Source organism: Dendrobates tinctorius, unplaced genomic scaffold (genome assembly GCF_039654945.1).
Source record: "Dendrobates tinctorius isolate UK_male_01 unplaced genomic scaffold, ASM3965494v1 ptg000163l, whole genome shotgun sequence".
Taxonomy (NCBI): Eukaryota; Metazoa; Chordata; class Amphibia; order Anura; family Dendrobatidae; genus Dendrobates; species Dendrobates tinctorius.
The window spans coordinates 13933177-13953215 of record NW_027361830.1 but is presented as its reverse complement, the minus strand read 5'-3'; the positions used below and the strand labels follow the sequence as shown (position 1 = coordinate 13953215).

The following is a 20039-nucleotide window of genomic DNA, read 5'->3' as shown; positions in this document are numbered from 1 at the left end:
TTAAGATGTATTCCTACATGGGCTAATTTCTAAAAGGCTAATTAACCTAAATATGCTTTGAAGTATGGCGGGAACAGGACTATCCACTGGGAAGCCGTGTATACAGGTGAGCCACCGCAGACAGATGTTTAACTAGCGTGTAATAGCAGGACATGATAGCTGGGTCTCTGCGGTTATATGTATCCTTTTCTAAAGTATTTTTACATGCTACATTATGTTTTACAGATCTAAAGAAATTATATAGAAATTCATACATAGAAACATGGATGCCTAGGTTAAATGGACAGTGATATTAGATGAAGCCTGAAAGAACTACTGAAGTCCCTCAATAAGTAGAAAGATTATTTATTGACCTTGCCATAAAATCACCCTTACTTATAAATGACTAGCCATGGCTCATTGGTCATATACTGAAATCAATGGGAAGAAAGATTTGAAAGGAACATTAAAATGCAACAATACCTCTAATATCTTCTCCTTTGCTCTGATCATAATCTGCTCTGTCCAAGAGAAAGCAATATCCTCTCTTCCTTCTCACATCTTGTGGATGGCTGTAGGACACTTTTTGGCATTAGTAGCCTCCACATTCTGCCTTGTCTACAACAGAAGACATGTATTATCAGGTCTACACCCTCAGTGTTTGACAGCCCAAATGGGAGCAATTAGACAAAAATTAGTCTCTGTATTTTCTACAAAATCTTATAAGATTAATTGATTCAGGAACATGCAGAAGATAGTGCAGACTGTCAAACATTATGGGGAAACGCAACTGTCTATTTTTATCATTCATTTCCATTTGTAATGGTCTGCATACTGTATATACACAAGAATTTAGCCAACTAGCTGACTTCTCTTAAAGGGGCATTCCCATCTCTAAGATCCTATCCCAATATGTAGTAGGTGTAATAATATTAGCAAATACCTCCAATTAGAAATGTAGTATAGTTTTCCTGATTCGCTGTGTCTCTTTCCTTGTGCAGGCTTTTCAGGACCTTAGGTATCCATGGTTACTACCACTGATATAGTGACAGCTACTTGCTAGTGGTCGCAACCATGGATACCTAAAGTCTTGAAAAGCCTGTACATGAGGAAAGAGACATAGCAAGTAAGAAAAACTATACTACATTTCTAATTGGCCAAAAAGTGGATACAAAGTATCCTGAGCACACCACTCACAAAAAGATACCGTATATCATAAATAAGTAATACATTTTATTAAGTAAATTCATATCATAGATAAACGAACAAAATACAGTTAAGAGGAAGGAATGTATACCCAAGTGAAATACACACAAATACAGGAATAAAAGAATAGATACAGGTAATGGTAAAGTGCAAAAATATATAAGCATGTAAGGATATATCCACCTAGACCCCTAATGGTCTGTAAAGTGCAGAGTGATATAGTAGTCACATGTAACATGAGCACATACCCATTTAATCGCCTGTTCAAGGAATTCCTGGAGTCCGCAGCACGTTTCGCCTTTTTAGCTTTTTCATGGAAATTGTGTGTGTCATGACTTGAGACCTATTTGATTTATATGGTAAACCCACCCAGTCATGGGCCAATCCTCCGTCGCGTACGTCACCGCCGCCCCCGGGTCTCAGGTGCAGCCGCTTTCAGCACTCAATTGTGGCGTGCATGGAGGAAACCCCCCCTGATGATGTCATATCTGCACGCCACAAGTGATAGAGGCCGTCGGCAAGAAGCAGGAGACTCAGATGTGGTACACATGCGCGTCGCCATCTTTTTGTAGCCCAATCACCATACTTTCAAAGCCTATATCTGAAGAGGCAAAACCCTTTACTTGCCGCGCCTACAGCACATATTAAGTGCAGGAATCTGGGAGAGTACCGCTGCAGTGTAGAAATGGCCCTATAAATAACACCATATGCAAAAGAGAACATTAAAAATCGCCCAAAAAGGTGAAGCACAGCAATAAATAGCAAACTCCATAACGGGTTACTAATAAAACATTAACCTTTTCAGAAAATTTGCAGGTTGCGTGACAAGGGATTCAAGCATTATAATAAAACACCATCATTTAGAGCATATAATATCATTGCAAATCCCTATGACAGTAATTCCAACATGCAGAGTCTCATAGCACAATTGTTCTCTATAAAAATATATATGGCAATAAGATCAATAATGTAATGACAATAAAGTCACTAATACATTGGCAAATGTATTGTTTTAGAAAGATGTCTAAAACCATCCAATTGCATAATTATTATAATCATTTAAGAGTAAACCTCAGCATTGTTGGAAAGAATCCTTTTCACAATGTAGCTCAGCATCAGATATAGCCACACATGTTTAAAGGTACTGTCACACTTAGCGATGTACCAGCGATCCCGACCAGCGATATGACGCGGTCAGGATCGCTGGTACATCGCTAGGTGGTCGCTAGTGAGCTGCCACACAGGCAGATCTCACTAGCGACATCGCAGGGGACGGGGATCGCTACTTACCTGTCACACTAGGCGATCCTGCGTCCTCCCGCCCGGCTCCACGCGTCGCTCGTCCTCAGAGCAGGAAGCGCCGCAGGAAGCTGACGACGAGAAACGGTCCTGAACGTTCTTGCGTGATCAGCGATAAGCAGCGGGGGAGCGGGTCGTAGGTAAGTATCACACACAGCGATATCGCTAGCAATATCGCTATAACGTCACAAGTTATAGCGATATTGCTAGCGATATCGCTTAGTGTGACATGCCCTTAACAATCCTGGGTAAGTATGTAAAACATAGTTCAGACTATATCTGAGAAGGCCGTGTCTGCAGCACATCTTAAATGCAAAAGTCTAGGAGAGAACTGCTGCAGTGTGAAAAGGGCCCTATAAATAGCACCATATGCAAAAGATAACATTAGGAATCGCCCAAAAGGTGAAGCACAGCAATAAAGAGCACACTCCATAATGGGTTATTAATGAAACATTAACCTTTTCAGAAAATTCACAGGTTGTGTAGCAAAGGATTCAAGCATTATAATAAAACACCATCATTTAGAGCATATAATATCATTGCAGATTCATATGACAGTAATTCCAACATGCAGAGTCTCATAACATAATTGTTCTCTATATAGATATGAATAACAATGAGATCAATAATGTAATGACAATAAGGTCACTAGTACATTAGCCAAAAAATATCAAAACAGTCCAGTTGTGTAATTGTTGTAATGATCATTTAAAGGTGAACCTCAGCATAGTTGGAAAGAGTCCTTTTCACAATGCAGCTCGGCATCAGATATAGCCACACATATTTAGCAATCCTGGGTGAGTATGTAAAGCCATAGTTCAGACAAGAAAGGTGTCAAAAATCACTAAAATATAAAAATAACAACAAAAACAAGTTAAAAACAAGACATGACAAAAAAATTTTTTTTAAAAAAATCAGCAGAGTTACAAAAACGAAGCAAGACTAAGTGTTTCGTTCAATCCCATGGGAGTCATAGTGCCCAACTCAAAAATCCATCTTGTCTCCGTTTAGGCCAAGAGCTTTTTCATATTTCCACCCCTTTTACCCCCATGGATCCGGTCAATTCCCCTGACCTTAAGGCCACTTGGATCTGAGTCATGATGCACCCTAAAGTGTCTAGGCAGGGTTTTTAACAGCGAGAGGTCTTCTACCTCCCTCGCCGCCACAATAGCTCTTACATGCTCGCTCACTCTTAAGCCCCCATTACACTTAGCGATATCGCTAGCAATATCGCTGTAACCTCACCTATTTTGTGACGTAGCAGTGATACTGCTAGCGATATCGCTATGTCTGATACTTACCTCCGACCGGCTCCCCCGCTGCTCATCGCTGTTCGCGCGAGAACGTCCTGGATCATTTCTCGTCGGGGGCTTCCTGCAGGGCTTCCTGTGGCGCTTCCTGTGGCGCCGACGAGCGACGCGGGCAGGAGGAAGTCAGGATCGCCGCGTCTGACAGGTAAGTAGCGACCCCTGCTATGTCGCTGGTGAGATCTGCCTGTGTGGCAGCTCACTAGCGAACACTTAGCGATGCGCCAGCGATCCATATCGTTGTCGGGATCACTGGTGCATCGCTAAGTGTAACGGTACCCTAACTCGTAGCTCCCTGGAGGTCAAACCAATGTATATTTTAGAGCAAGGGCACTGTGCAAAATAGATTACAAAAGAGGTTGTACACGAGATATAGTGAGAGATTGTGTATTCCCGGGTACCGTCGGCAGTTGTAAAAGTTTTTGTCCTAATAATGTTATGTACTCTCCTAGACTTTTGCATTTAGGATGTGCTGCAGACGCGGCATGTAAAGGGCTTTGCCTTCTCAGATATAGTCTGAACTATGTTTTACATACTTACCCAGGATTGTTAAACATGTGTGGCTATATCTGATGCTGAGCTACATTGTGAAAAGGATTCTTTCCAACAATGCTGAGGTTTACTCTTAAATGATCATCATAATAATTACGCAATTGGAGTGTTTTAGACATCTTTCTGCCAATGTATTAGTGACTTTATTGGCATTACATTATTGATCTTATTGCCATATATATTTTTATAGAGAACAATTGTGCTATGAGACTCTGCATGTTGGAATTACTGTCATAGGGATTTGCAATGATATTATATGCTCTAAATGATGGTGTTATATTATAATGCTTGAATCCCTTGTCACGCAACCTGCAAATTTTCTGAAAAGGTTAATGTTTTATTAGTAACCCGTTATGGAGTTTGCTATTTATTGCTGTGCTTCACCTTTTTGGGCGATTTTTAATGTTCTCTTTTGCATATGGTGTTATTTATAGGGCCCTTTCTACACTGCAGTGGTACTCTCCCAGATTCCTGCACTTAATATGTGCTGCAGGCGTGGCAAGTAAAGGGTTTTGCCTCTTCAGATATAGGCTTTGAAAGTATAAGATAAGATAATCCTTTAATCGTCCCACCATGGGGAAATTCAGAACATTACAGCAGCAAGGCAGGAACAAGTACAGATACAGATGCATAAAGGCATTACATTGACAGTAGGTAGGTACATATACGGAAAAAAAAGATATAACCGGACTATCACAACTTTGGATCTAGCAGTTCACTGTTTGGGTCGTTCTCCGTTTTGGACAGTGCTGGTTATACAGCCTAACTGCAGCAGGAAGGAAAGACTTTCGATATCGCTCCCTCTCACATTTAGGATGAAGAAGCCGATTGATGATGATTGGGCTACAAAAAGATGGCGACGCGCATGTGTACCACACCCGAGTCTCCTGCTTCTTGACGACGGGCTCTATCACTTGTGGCGTGCGGATATGACGTCATCAGGGGGGGTTTCCTCCATGCATGCCACAATTGAGTGCTGAAAGCGGCTGCACCTGAGACCTGGGGGCAGCGGTGACGTATGCGACGGAGGATTGGCCCGTGACTGGGTGGGTTTACCATATAAATCAAATAGGTCTCAAGTCATGACACACACAATTTCCTTGAAAAAGCTAAAAAGGCGAAACGTGCGTCGGACTCCAGGAATTCCTTAAACAGGCGATTCAAATGGGTATGTGCTCATGTTACATGTGATTACCAGCATAGGGTTTTTTTGTTTTTTTTTCTTCAATATATCACTCTGCACTTTACAGACCTTTAGGGGTCTAGGTGGATATATCCTTACATGCTGATATATTTTTGCACTTTACCATTACCTGTATCTATTCTTTTATTCCTGTATTTTTGTGTATTTCACTTGGGTATACATTCCTTATCTATGATATGAATTTACTTAATAAAATTTATTACTTATTTATGATATATCTCTTTTTGTGAGTGGTGTGCTCAGGATACTTTGTATCCACTTTTTGGCCTATGTATTTCACACACCCCTGTACTTTATGCATGCTGGGAAGTCCTATATGGTGACGGTTCCCCTATTGCATTAGTATGTTTTTGGACATTTTTGTGGTTAAATTTCTAATTGGAGGTATTTGCTAATATTATTATTATTGTGGCTACTATATATTGGGATAGGATCTGTCACAATCCATTTTTGGATTTATGGCAGCTCTGGTTCCATTCACATTAAAACTTTTTTCCTTTCAGGCCAACGTGGGTTAAATGCAGTTTTTCCCCGCTGGTAAGCTGGTGTTACGTCAGTGCTGCTGGGTCTGCTGATGTTGCTGGTGACCACTCCCACATCGTTTAAAAGGTCACCTGATGCATCGGCTGACTGTTGGTGATACAGTTCTTCTTTGGAGACCAGCCTTTGCAGAAGCAGCTCTCTGGTCTCAGCCAAGTCTGGTGTTTGGAGTCCTGCTGGAGTCCTGCTGCTGTGGTGTGGAGTTAAGCAGCGGTGTGCACCAGCTAAGTGTTGTATTTTTGTTACCTTGTCCCTTTGGTATCTGTCACTTCCCCCTGTGTGTTTTATCTGCAGAGGTGAGACTACTGCTCCTTGCTGGCCAGTGCACTAGCCAGGACAGATCTAGGTGACAAATAGGGACGAGGTATCCTGACATCGGCAGGGGGAAGGACCTGCATAGGGTGTTAGGTGAGAACAGGGACTGGCTCAGGGTGGAGCTCAGGAGGTCCCTCATTCCCTATTGTAAGGGCCTTCCTCTCCCCTATTCCATTGGCGTTGTATTGTTGTGCTGATTGGTGACCGACCAACCGTTGGGTCATGTCACACTGGTCAGTCACTCCATAACAGGATCTTGGAGATGGGAAAATCCCTTTAAGGATCCGGCATACTGAATTTCAACATGCTCAATCCTTCTCACTGGAGCTTATTACTCTTTCCCAACTGATAACACATGAATGCTTAGACAAGCTGAGCGTGCATGTGCAGGGGGCTGGAAAGAATAACCATGACCATAATGATCATTTAGCTGACAGCTATCTAATGTTTACGGCCATCTTAAATTGTTTTTCCATCTGGGCATGAACATTTTGAACGCTTAGAATGTTCTTAAATGACAACAGAAACAATACTCTTTTTACCAATGCCAACCACTGTGGTTCTGATTCTGGTGATTGGCTGCAGCTATTCCTCCTAGACCCCCCTCTATATACATGCATGCTTAGCTTGGTCAAGCATGTATGTGCTTTGAGTGGGGTGGGGGAAATATGTCCTTCTTCACAAGACGCCTATGATCAGAGGAAAGTTAGGACACCTTCATAAACAATATGTGGTCAGGTGGTTTTGGCTGAGTTTGCCATAGATGGCCACCTTAATGCTGAGCAAGAATCAGAGCACACTAATAAGAATCGCAGCTACGCTTCAGTCTCGGCAATAAGACTTGTCAGTGAATTCCATAGAGAATCACTAAATAATCACCGCCTGCAATAACTCAGCGAGTGTGTAAATCATGTATAGATGAGCCTTGTGTCAGCCTCGGAAGCCCAACAAAAGTGGCACCGCTGTACGTAATTACATGATTATTAGGGAGAAGCGGGACCTTTCCCTTGTGTTTACCGCCTTCACAAAAGGACAATAAAAATGCCTTTTCTGCATTAATACATCTCTTATATTTTGAGAAATGACTATGTTAGTGGAGAATAATGTACTATTAATTAAATAGTCTAAATTCAGAAGCACCATAAAATTATCTCCCAAGAAGCCATTTATTTGCACTAGCAGGAAGGAAGAGCAATTCATTTCCTCGGTTTAAGACTTAATTGCTCGAACAGCTTCATGATTATTTTGGCTTTAACAATTGTATTCGACAGGTAATGCGTTTTCCTAGTCTCAGAGAAGGTTTACTTGCAGTTTTAGGCATAATATAAAGTGTTTTAATTTAATCGTCTTCAAAGGGGCTCTTGGCGCGCTGATAAAATGATTACAGGTTTAGAGCCCAAACTTTCTTTCATGTTGTTCTTTGCCCTTTCTTTTTGAATTAGTACGTTGGCACTTTATTCGCCAGCTGCGGTAGACGCTCCCATTATTTGTAACAGTTTTTCTTTCTCTTTTTTTTTCCCCTTTGCATTTTGAACATAAACTCAGAAGTGGGACACATTAATATGAAATACAAAGGCAAAGGCACAATTGTTCACAGTGACATGTTTCTCTATGCTTCAGCTGGTGATTTTACAGCATGCATATATTGATTTTATTAGGCAGTATTTCTATCACATCGGGGTTTTTTTCTCTGCTCGGTTTCAGAGGATGCCATGGCATATGCAGTAGTGGAGTTTATAAAATAGATGATCCAAATAGCATATATTAGAATTCTGACATGTCTCTTCATTTGCCAGTAGACTCGGCTCACATCCCTCAGGTTCTCAGACCCTTATTATTGTAATTGAAGCAGCAATCCCTCTCTGGGTATACTAACTGTTAATTATGTTAGTGTGCGCCTGTGATGGCTGCATTAAAAAAAAATCCGCATTAGGGACATTGTTGGGCAAACAGATACGAGGGCGATGGCGCTGTGCCAGCGCTGCTAATATTTTAATTTCAAAAACTCATTTCTCTGGTGCATTAAAGGCAGAGCTGAATGGCATAAAACAAAATTTAGACCGTGCAGCCAAGAAAACAGAAGAAAATGTCACATGCATTACTAAGTGCCACCTTTGTCATAGGCAAGAGAGATTAGCTATTCTTCCCCGATAATAAAAAAAAAAAACATAGGGACTTGGCACAAGCGTCATCCAGTTATACATAGCAGCGGAACAATAAAGCTTTGTCCATGTGACATCCCTACTAATTCCTGCTCCAATAAAAAGAGCAGAAAGAGATGCAAATTAGAGTATGCAGTGCTCACAAAGCAATTCAATTAAATAATTAGCATTGTTTAGCCACTCCATGGAGGGGGGAAAAGGCTACTTGAATTCCAATTATTTTGTGAATGACTGCCGAGATAACATCAAGCAGAGCCCAGGAATGATCACTCTGGGAATGCTTACCGGGATGGACGTCAGCAGTGCTGTGTCCCAAATCACATTATCTCCAATAATTGTCCTTCTTTACTCACTACTTCTATTATTTCTAAATCAGAACTTCAACATTTAACAGCAGGGTCTTAGTTTAATAAAGCAAATACCATAGGAATGCATCTGTTCACGTGTAGATATAACGTCCAGACCGGATATCTGCAATATGAAAGCGGATTACACTGCAGTCCTTAGGATAGAGCTGAAGGTTTCATTTTGGTGTCTGCGCTCTCACCTCATTTATTTACCCTGGAATTGTATCGGTAGGTATTCACAGCTTAGTTGTTTCTCCCATATTCCATACAAAGGCTTGACAGAATGTGCAGTGTTATAAGTACCATCCATCAGTCCCGACCTTTAATGACCTACATATAAAAGGATTGATTTCTTTAAGACACACCTAATCATATCTGTAATAAAAGTCATACTTGGTACTAAGTAGCTCTATAACGTACTGACACATATTTAATGATGCAGGGAAGACGCAAAAGTACCATGAAGACACAGGCGATCATCTTGGGTCGTTCTTTTACAGCATAGACTTTGCAGTATTTAATATTATTGGAATTTATCACTAATTTTGTTCTGGTCTTTATGTACAAAGAGATAAAGCGAATCTGTGAACAACATTTTACTATTTATTTTGAAAACAGCATAATAAAGAGCAAGTATGCCTTATTTCAAAGATGTGTCAATTATTAGGCTGTATGCTGTAGTTTCAATACAATCAGTATTTTAGCAGCAGTAGATTATCGCTGCTGAACTAGGTCTCAAGTGCAGTCAGGCTAATCTGTGTAACCCCACCCCACCATTGATGACAATACACAGTGTATCCAGGAAGCTGCCATTCAATGGTGTGGGCGAAGTTATACATAACTCCGTATTAGCACTGCTACCTCTGAAACAGATTTTTGAGTCAGAGGTTTCAGGAGGTTGCAAGTGCTTGGATGTGCATTTTGTAGGACAAGGCATAGTCGAGGGTTACTTCGAGGCAGGTGACTTCTGGAAATGCAAGGTGTCATTAATTGTGATGGATAGATTGGATAGGGGGGTTAGGTGGGATGGAGGAAAGATGATGAGTTTGGTTTTGTCAACATAAAGTTTTAAGAAGCGAGATGAGAACAAGCATATGGCTAATAGACACTCTGGGATTATGAACAGCAGAGAGGTGATGTCTGGGGCAGAGAGGTACATCTGAGTGTCATCGGCGAGGGTATGGTCGATGACAGATCTAGAAAAAGGAGCATAGAGAATTGTCTGTTCTCTTTAGCAGTAAATTGTTAGTAATATTGGTCAGCGCAGTTTCGGTGGTGTGGTGGGGACAGAAGCCGGATTATAGGTTGTCAAAGAGTGACTTAAATGAAAGGTAAGGCCTCTTTCACACTTCAGTTTTTGCATCAGTTGAAATCCGCCAAAAATTCAGACACGCGGATTCGTTCTCAACTGATGTGAACGGATGGCACAGGATCCGTTTTTAGACGGATCCTGAAAATGAGGAAATTTAAAGGAACCGCTGGCCGGGAAGGGGAGAGGGAGAGAGAGAGAGACAGAGAGAGAGATTTTTTGTGTCCGGCACCCAGAAAGCATTTCGGGTTAAATGAGTGTCTGGAGGATCCGCCAGAGAAAACGACGTTACAAGCTCCGTTTTGAAATCTTTAAGGATGGCGACGGACAGCAACTTTTGGCGGATCCTCAAAAAAACGGATGCAACGGACAGCAATCCGTCACAATCCGCCATTTATGAAAGTCAATGGGGAAAAAAAACGGATCCTCAAAAGAAAATTGAGGATCTGTTTTTTCCAAAACCTGGCGGATTGTGACTGATTGTAAAAAACTGAAGTGTGAAAGAGGCCTAAGTTGAAAGTTCAGCATGAACATGCTGTTAGAGGAATTTGGAGATAAACGGGAGCAGAGATATGGGACAATAGCTGGCATAGACATCAGGTCAAGGGATGGTTTCTTCATGATAGGTGGAATTGTGGCGTGTCTGGAAGATACCAGAAATTAATGATAGGCTGAACAGATGGGTTAGTAAGATAAGATAAGATAATCCCTTTAATCGTCCCACCATGGGGAAATTCAGAGCATTACAGTAGCAAGGCAGGAACAAATACAGATACAGATGCAATAATGCTGGAATAAGTATGGTGGTGACGTTGGGGAGGATGGGGATGGGATGAGGTCGAGTGCGCAAGTGGTCAAATCAGATTTGGAGATGAGATGAGAAAGGAGGGGAGCAAGGTTATAGGGAGGGGCAGTGGGGTTGTGGTGGTTGTGCAGTAAGGGCTTGTCTACTTTGGTCAATCTTATTTTTTTTTTTTTTTGAATCAGATCTTTTTTATTAAACATTCAGGAATCAATACAGAAAGTATATGACATCTTATATAGCTAGTAAAAATTACATTGAAAGCAGATATTATTTAAAGGGTAAAACTCTTCCTGTGTAAGAATAAATAAAAAGAAGAAAATCTCAAAACACAGATATTTGCATAAAATTGAGCCTATAAACAACATGGCTCCACAAATAAATAAAAATCAAAATTATACATCAGTGCCTCAGTTCAGTGGGAAAACCATCCCCGCCAGCCGCGCCACTCCGCATCATATTTCGCCCCCCGCGGATATCAGGTCCAATCCACCCCAGCCCCCTCCCACCGCGCCACTCAAAATCCACTTCGCCACAAAGGACACTAGACTTTATTTTCACCCCCCCAAGCATCCCATCACCGCAAGCACAACAGCAACTGGTCCAACATCGCATCCCGTACCAGTGCGCCTGAGGGGAGACCCGGTGACTCCATCCATGGCTGCCAAATTTTGTAAAACTTTCTTATTGCATTTCTCTTTAAATAAGCCCCCCTTTCCAATCTGATGACATTATTTAGTTTATTTTTAAGCTCTGACAATGTTGGTGGCATAGGATCCAACCAATGATATGCAAGTATCTTTCTTGCCTGATATAGGATACGTGCTATTCCCAGGGCCACTGCAGAGTCCGGGTCAACCCCCTCCTCCCACAAATTCAACAAACATAGACGAGGTGACGGTCGTATTGTAATATGGTATACCTGGGCTACGAGTCCCAGGGTCTGCCTCCAGAAATCCCCAATGTGCCCGCACTCCCACATAACATGCATCAAGTGGGCATCATCCTGCCCACACCTAACACATTGTGTATTGGGCCTAAGTCCCATTTTAAATAATAAGCTGGGTGTTTTATATACCCTGTGAATGAGATATATTTGCGAAAGCCGCTGGCATTCAGAAACCGCCATTTTAGGGACCTGTTCTAGAATATCAGACCACTGGTCCTCCGTCAGGGGGCCAACTTCCCGTTCCCACTTATTCTTAGCAGCTGTCAATCTTATTTTTGAAATATGTGGCAAAGTCTTCTGCAGAGATGATAGAGATTTGAGTGGGTGGTGCTGAGCGGAGAAGAGAGTTAAGTGTTGAATAACTGGGGTTGTGGAATAAAGAAGATCTGAGGATTGTGAAGTAAAGCTGTTTAGCAGAGGTGAGGGCTGGCTTGAATGTGAAAGATGCTTTTTTGAAAGCAGTGAAGTCTTTTTGTTAGTGTTTTTTTCCAGTTCCGCTCCACAACCCTGGACACTTGACAAAGCTTTTTGTGAAGTTGTAGTGCCAGGGTTGTCTATTGATTCATCGCACTCTGCCATACACGAGAGGGCCGAGTCAATAGTTGATACGTGTGTGAAGTTGTAGAAAACACTGGTGCGGTCTGTGTCATACAGTAATAATATGGAAGATAGTGATAGAATAAAGTCAGTGAGAGTGTGGATGTCTAGGTATGTGAGGTTTCTGCAGAGGTGCGCTAGTTGTTGTACATGGACGGCAGGTGAGGAGAACAGGGATGAGAAAGTGAGTAGATGGTGATCAGATGGGGCATTGATGAGGTTGGATAGAGAGCAGAGGTGGGTGAAGATAAGGTTCAATATATGTTCCTTAGTGTGGGTGGCTGTGGATGACCATTGAGTAAGACCAAAGGATGGTGAGTGACACGAGTTTGAGGCTGATGACTGGCAGGTGTCAGTGGTGATGTTAAAGTCACCCATGATGGTGGAAATGTCAGCAGAGAGACATTGCAGAAGCCAGGTGGAGAAGTGGCAAGTAAAGGCGGTGTCTGGGCCATTTATAGGTTAGAGGGACAGTAGAAACGGACAGAATGTACTTCAAATGAAGGGGGGGAAGAGCGAGGGTAGTGGTGGGATGGGGTGTAAGGTACAGTTGTTAGAAAGCAGAAGACCAACTCCACCATCATGTTTATTGTGAGACTGAGGCGCGTGTGTGAATTGAAAGCAACCATAACAGCGCAGAAGGTGAGGCCATGCCAGAGGGCATCAGCCATATTTCGGTGAGGCCTAGGAAGGATAGATTGTGAGAGGTAAAGAGGTCGTGAACGACGTAGAGTTTATTGCAGACGGAGCAGAGATTCAAAAGCACTTCTGAGCAGCGTAGTGGGTGTCAAAGAATGGGTTTTATGTTGCAGTGATTACTATAGTTTCTATTAGGTGGGGAGTGATAGGAGGGAGAATTAATGGAGGTATCGGCTGTAGAGGTCCGGGATTGGGAGATATATTGTCAGTAGTAAGGAGAAGTAGAGGGAGAGGAGGTGGGAGAAGGAAAATGCACAGCTTGTTTTCTGTTTTAATAAGAGGGATGTGAAATTGAGGAGCAGGTCTTCAGATGAGGTCAGGAGGTAAGGTGAGATAATTGTTTATTTGGAGAGTAGTAGGGTTTGAGGCTAGCAAAGGAGAGTAAGGATTAGTTGGAGCAAAAACTATAAGGGCAAATGTAAGCATGGTGAAAGAATAATTGTGGAAAAATAAGAGGTAAGTACAATTAATAAATAGTGATAGCTTTTACCTTCTGCTCACTGCTGGTATTTTTCTTAAAAGTTGCATTTGAAAATGGTACACACGGAGACTATGTCAGAGATCTGTTGCTCTAAATCTTTACACCTTTAAAGGGAATCTGTCACCCTTTTTTGGACTATCAGCTGCCGGCACTGGAGGGGGCGGTCCGGTCCGGCGCCTCCCATCTTCATACGATGCCGTCCTCTCATTCCCTTCCTGTCGTGGCGCAGGCGCACTGCTCTGCCCTGTTGAAGGCAGAGCAGAGTCCTGCAGTGCGCAGGTGTCGGGAGAGGTCTGGCGCGTGCGTACTGCAGTATTCTGCTCTGCCCTCAACAGGGAAGAGCAGTGCGCCTGCGCCGGAGGCACTACAGGAAGGGAAGAGGATGGCATCGTATGAAGATGGAAGGCGCCGGACCGCGACACCCATCGGACCGGACCGTCCCCTCCAGTGAGTATAATCTAACGTGTTTTTCTTATCTTTCAGGTTACATGGGAGGCTTATCTACAGCATTACAGAATGCTGTAGATAAGCCCCTGATGTCAAGGCTGGTAGCTGATAGTCCAAAAAAAGTGTGACAGATTCCCTTTAATTGCACATGAAAGATAGCAGGTAACAAGAGGAGGGAGGAGCCGTATGGAGACAGGTCCGACCATTAAGGAATGGAATAAGTAAACACACGGGATATATAATCATAATTATATATTTAAAGTCATGGACGAAAGTGTTGGAACTTTTGAAATTGTTCCAGAAAATGAAATATTTCTCCCAGAAAATTATTGCAATTTACACATTTTGTTATACACATTTATTTCTTTTGTGTATTTTGGAGCAACTCAAAAAACAGACTGAAAAAAAAAAAAGAAAATTGGACATAATTTCACACTAAACCCCAAGAATAAGCTGGACAAAATTGTTGATACTTTTCCAAAAATGTGAGTATAAACAACTTTGTCTAAAACATGTGATTCCCGTTTAAACTCACCTGTGGCAAGTACCGCGTATGGGCAATATGAAAATCACACCTGAAACCAGGGAGAAGAGAAGTTAACTCAATCTTTGCATTATGTGTCTGTGTGGTGGCTAAGCAGCCCCAATCAAGTTCCAAAGAAATTAAAACTGTCCAGCAGGCTCAGAGTTTGCACTGACACTGATGAACCATCTGTAGACATTTGAATTATATGAAACGCTATGGCAGGAGACCTAGGAGGACCCCACTGCTGACACAGAGACATAAAGTAGACTGCAATTTGTCAAAATGTAAGTGAGTATGCCAAAATATTTGTGGGAAGGCATCTTGTGGACAGATGAGACCAAGATAGAGCTTTTTGGTAAAGCACATCATTCTACTGTTTAACGAAAACTGAATGAGGTCTACAAAGAAAAGAACTTAGTACCTACAGTCAAATATGGTGGAGGCTCAAAGATGTTTTGGGGTTATTTTGCTGCCTCTGGCATTGTCTTCCATGACTGTGTGCAATGCATCATGAAATCTAAAGATTACCAAAGGATTTTAGGTTGCAATGTAGTGACCAGTGTCAGAAAGCTGGGTTTGCATCCTAGGTCATGGATCTTCCAGCAGGACAATGACTCCAAACATACTTTAAGAAGCACCAAGAAATGGATGGAAAAAAAACGCTGGAGACTTCTGAAGTGGCCAGCAATGGGTCCGGATCTAAACCCCATTGAACACCTGTGGAGAGATCTTAAAATTGCTCTTGGTAGAAGGCACCCCACAAATATGAGATGACAAAGGAAAGTTCTCCAGCGATGAAAATGCTCCCAATGGAGTGATAAAAATAACTTTTTATTTAAACCATGTAAAATTGTGACCAACCAATATGGGTACCTGTGCAGATGATGCACATATAAGAAACCTACGCGTTTCAGCGATAAGCCTTAGTCGTGGTACATGTATCATTTGTACAGTTACCTATATTGGTTGCTCACAATTTTAAATGATTTAAGTAAAAATTTGTTTTTATCCCTCCATTGGGACCATGTTTTAGTCGCTGGAGAACTTTCCTTTATTTTTTCCTTCATCAACTGAGTCTGAGACTGGGACTTCTCCGTGCGTACTCATGAACAAGGTGCAAGACATTTCGGTGAGCTGACTTTCCTTATTTCAACTTTCTGCTTTTAGTTTCTTCAAATATGAGACACCTGGAGCAGTTTGCAAAATTCCAGTCGAGAGGTGTAAGAAACTTTGATGATTATAGGAAATGGTTGATTGCAGTTATTTATTCCAAAGGGTGTGCAACCAAATATTAAGTTGAGAGTTCCAACAATTTTGTCCAGCCCATTTTGGAGGTTTAGTGTGAAATTATGTCCAATTTGTCTTTTTTTTTCTCTGTTACACACAAAGGAAATAAACATGTGTTTAACAAAACATGTGTAATTGCAATAATTTTCTCGCAGAAATACTTAATTTTCGGGAACAATTTCAGGGCCAACAACACTTTCGGCCATGGCTCTATCTCGTTCTGTGATATTACAATGTCCTCAAATGTTTGACATATATGTGGGATCACAGCTGCTGCTTTCTTTCATGATATCCCAGTGCTACATCTGAATGTTGGAATCAATATGCCAAGGCTTCAGATTCATTTACTGATATTATATGAAATTTTTCTTATTAAAAAAAATGCTAAAAAAATAATGCCAGGTACACCATCAGCCTGCCTTTTGGGGATGATGTACTGTTTGCTCCTAATATTGGATGTCAGTATTAATAAATCTGCCCATTGATTCTTAGTTTCCATTTATCCCGTTGATGACACCCGATGCAATTACTGTGGGAAACATTTTGGCACGGTTGCCTAAATTTAGCATCGTTCTATATTATACAATGAAAGGTAGCTCATTGTATCTCCCTTGTGTTATGCATTATAGCAAATTTCATGAAGAGAATCAGAAAATAACCTTACTGGGAATGTCTCCAAAAGGCTTTTGTGCTTTAATCACCGCTAAATATATATATCTACAGAAGTTAACCACACAGGATACACCTCTACGCGACTTTTCTTTACATTCTCCTCGCTAGTTTCTTTTGATTTACAGTAAGGGATCATTTGAGTACAACTGTGTAATTATACTAAAGTCTATTTAAAGTCTCGCGTACACTTCCTTCAATCAATGCGCCTATTTAGGTATGATAGGACAATGATGCGGCAGCACTTAGCCTATTAGTCGTTCTTCTTTCCGTTTAGATAAAAGCAGCTACAAATCCAGCTCTGTTGGTAAAATCTCTGCCAGCTCCCTTCTCTTTAAATCTCCATTTAAAATCTTTGATATGGAAAAAGAAGAATAAAGAATGACATATTAATCGGAGGAGACAAAGAAGAACAATGTGTATTTATACCAGTTGTTAGTGATGTAATGGTAACGTGCAGAGTGTAGTACGCCACAAATAAAGCAAACAATTTCCCCTTCTGTAAGGCAAAGATCTAAAGAGATTGCAGTAATTGGGGCTTAAATATGAAATAAAGCAACCGTATACCACTATCTCAGCATCACTAGAAGGCGTAGTGAAGTACTCCACATGTACTAAGCGGCATTTAGGAGAAAACCTTACAAGCAATACAATGGTGTCAATCCCTGGATAAAATGTAGATCCAAATATATATATATTAAACAATTTACAATTCAATTGGAAGACAAAATGCTGAGTTATGTGGAATACTAGAAGAAATCACCGCAATTACTGGCAACACCATTGCTTTTCACATTGGTTACAGCAGTTCCTGAATGGCAGGAATGTCATTATTTTGATACTTAGCCCCACAACTCTTCTCACCTTGATTTTTTTTATTTATAATGTTTAGATCAGTATTAATTCTGCTACTGGTTATTCCCAGTGTTGCCTCGAAAAGCTCCTCTCTCACCATAAAGGTGCTTACAGCAAGTGATGAGGACATTATTAGGAAACAACAACTGCAATAAGATTGGATGTGCTCTCCATGTTTTTTGGGGTTTTCTCCCACACTCCAAAGACATACTGGTAGGGAATTTAGATTATGAGCCCCAATGGGGGACAGTGATGATTTCTGTAAAGCACTATTGAAAATAAAATCGTTATATAAATGAGTAAAATAAATACATTACCATGACTTTTGCAATTACTATATGGTGAAATTTTAGGAAACCCGAACACGTTTTCCAGTAATTTGATTTGAAGCAGCCGCATGGTCATGATGTAACAAATCCATAGTTGTATAAATGTCTACATGGTCATAGATAAAAGCTGCGTAACATACATATACTTATATACTGTGTGATAATCACCATGCTCTTCACTCTTGTTTCAGTGACTGTGGTGCTGTTTGCTGCCCTAAGACGACAGAGAAAGAAAGAGCCATTGATTGTATCTAAAGAGGATATCCGAGATAACATTGTGAGTTACAATGATGAAGGCGGTGGAGAAGAAGACACTCAGGCTTTTGATATTGGCACCTTACGGAATCCAGAAGCCATAGATGACAACAAACTGCGCAGGGATATTGTTCCAGAAACGCTATTTTTCCCTCGTCGAACACCAGCGGCCAGAGATAATACTGATGTCAGAGATTTCATAAACCAAAGGTTGAAGGAAAACGATCTCGATCCAACAGCACCACCCTATGACTCCTTAGCCACTTACGCATATGAAGGAAATGGTTCTGTGGCCGAGTCTCTCAGCTCTTTGGAATCGGTCACTACAGATGGAGACCAGGACTATGACTACCTAAGTGACTGGGGGCCACGTTTTAAAAAACTAGCAGATATGTACAGTGGTGCAGACAGTGACAAAGACTCTTAATATATTGCCTTTTTTGGATTTCCAATTTTTGGAAAAGTAAACAGCATTTAAAAATGAGGAGTAGCTATGTCCATGGCTCTCTCTTTGGGCCGTCTGCTCGTCCAATTGTTTAATATTTGAAATTTGTGGAGACTTAATGTCGGAATCTTTTTATAGTACAATTTATGAGCTTCCAAGAGGCATTTTTTCATTTGTTGCTTTGCTTTTTTATATTACCACATTTTAGTCAGCCCTTTTTATCTAATCTGTGATATAAACACTATGGGAGGGAGGGGAGCAATATTTGTACACAATCTACTCGCATTAATATATCTACTGTCTCCATTGCCATGGACAGTCACATGTTCTATTGCGCACCAATTGCCCTTATACCCACTGAATGTTATATTGTAATGATGTGGGAGGTATAAATATTACAGGTTAGGCTATGTGGCTCCAGATCCACCACCTTGCCCCGGTATACAAAGAATATCTGTGAATATATAATACAAGAAAGCAAAGGATATTAAAGTGGATCTGATATTTCAAGCTGTTTTTACCTCTTCATGGTGGGAAGTATATTAGCACTCATCAATTTTGCAAGCATCACTTTTGACATATTAGTGTTTCCAGGTTTGGAAAAAGAGACACACGTGGACTTTTTTGATTCTGATATTTCCATAACTGAGCCACTGAAGGAAAAAAAAAAAGCAAAAAAAAGATTTTTTTTTCCCCCTTACCGTCTGTGAGAAGACAATACCAGCTGTCAAGTGTAAAACTTTGTGAAGTACGAAAATAGGTTGACATTGTCTCTGTTCCGAACATCACGGAAAGTGTTTAGTAGAATTCTATACAAGTGTAACAAGAATCCCATAACTTCAGGAGGTCTCACATTAAAATGCAAGAACAGGCAAGAACATTATCTACCTTCTTATTGTTTTAGGTGCGATAGCAGTAGAGGTTGTGTATGAAGCTTAACAGTATACATGCTGTAATTTGTACACACCAAAAATAGGAAATATTCTTGCCGTATAATGTGATGTGCTCAGAAATGACGCTTCTTGGACAGGCATGTGATCAAGAGTGTTTCAAGGACTGGGATGGAAGCAGTTTATAATACCATAAAGGAGATCATGTTATCTACTGATCAGTGTTAATTTCAACTATTTGGTATGATTTCTGTGTAATATTTTGGTTTATTTAAATAATTATAAAGCTGTTGTTTTTATAGAAATTGTGTGTTTACTTGAAAATGGAAAAAAAACTAAAGGTGAAGGGTTAAATACCAACAAATATCTGGTTTTACACACTTTTATAAAGTGATATAAATCCATTCCAGCAGGATGCAGTGAATAAACATTTCTCCGAATCATGTATAGAGATTCTCTAGAAGATGTAGCAGAGAGAGCTGTTGCTTTTAAAGAAGACCTTTCACCAATTCTTGCCTTATAAACTGTAGATTCCTTCACATAGTAATAGAAATGTACATGTTTTTTTCATTATTCTTATTTTCTGCA

General features: G+C 40.9%; 1 protein-coding gene and 1 long non-coding RNA gene across 5 annotated transcripts in view; one reads left to right on the top strand and one right to left on the bottom strand.

Moving 5' to 3' along the window:
- The window catches only part of LOC141052888 (uncharacterized), a 48218-nt gene extending 46715 nt beyond the window's left edge, over positions 1-1503 (bottom strand). For both annotated transcript variants that reach the window (XR_012220919.1, XR_012220918.1), the window contains exons 1-2: positions 1434-1503; positions 463-597 (exon numbers count right to left, since the gene is read on the bottom strand). This is a non-coding gene — a long non-coding RNA (uncharacterized lncRNA). The remainder of the gene's footprint in view (positions 1-462; positions 598-1433) is intronic.
- Positions 1-19756, top strand: part of LOC141052887 (cadherin-6-like) — a 459217-nt gene extending 439461 nt beyond the window's left edge. For all 3 annotated transcript variants that reach the window (XM_073550207.1, XM_073550209.1, XM_073550208.1), the window contains one exon: positions 18053-19756. In XM_073550207.1, the coding sequence (XP_073406308.1) occupies positions 18053-18543 (491 nt within the window). In that variant the 3' untranslated portion in view covers positions 18544-19756. The remainder of the gene's footprint in view (positions 1-18052) is intronic.
- The last annotated feature ends 283 nt before the right edge of the window (positions 19757-20039 follow it).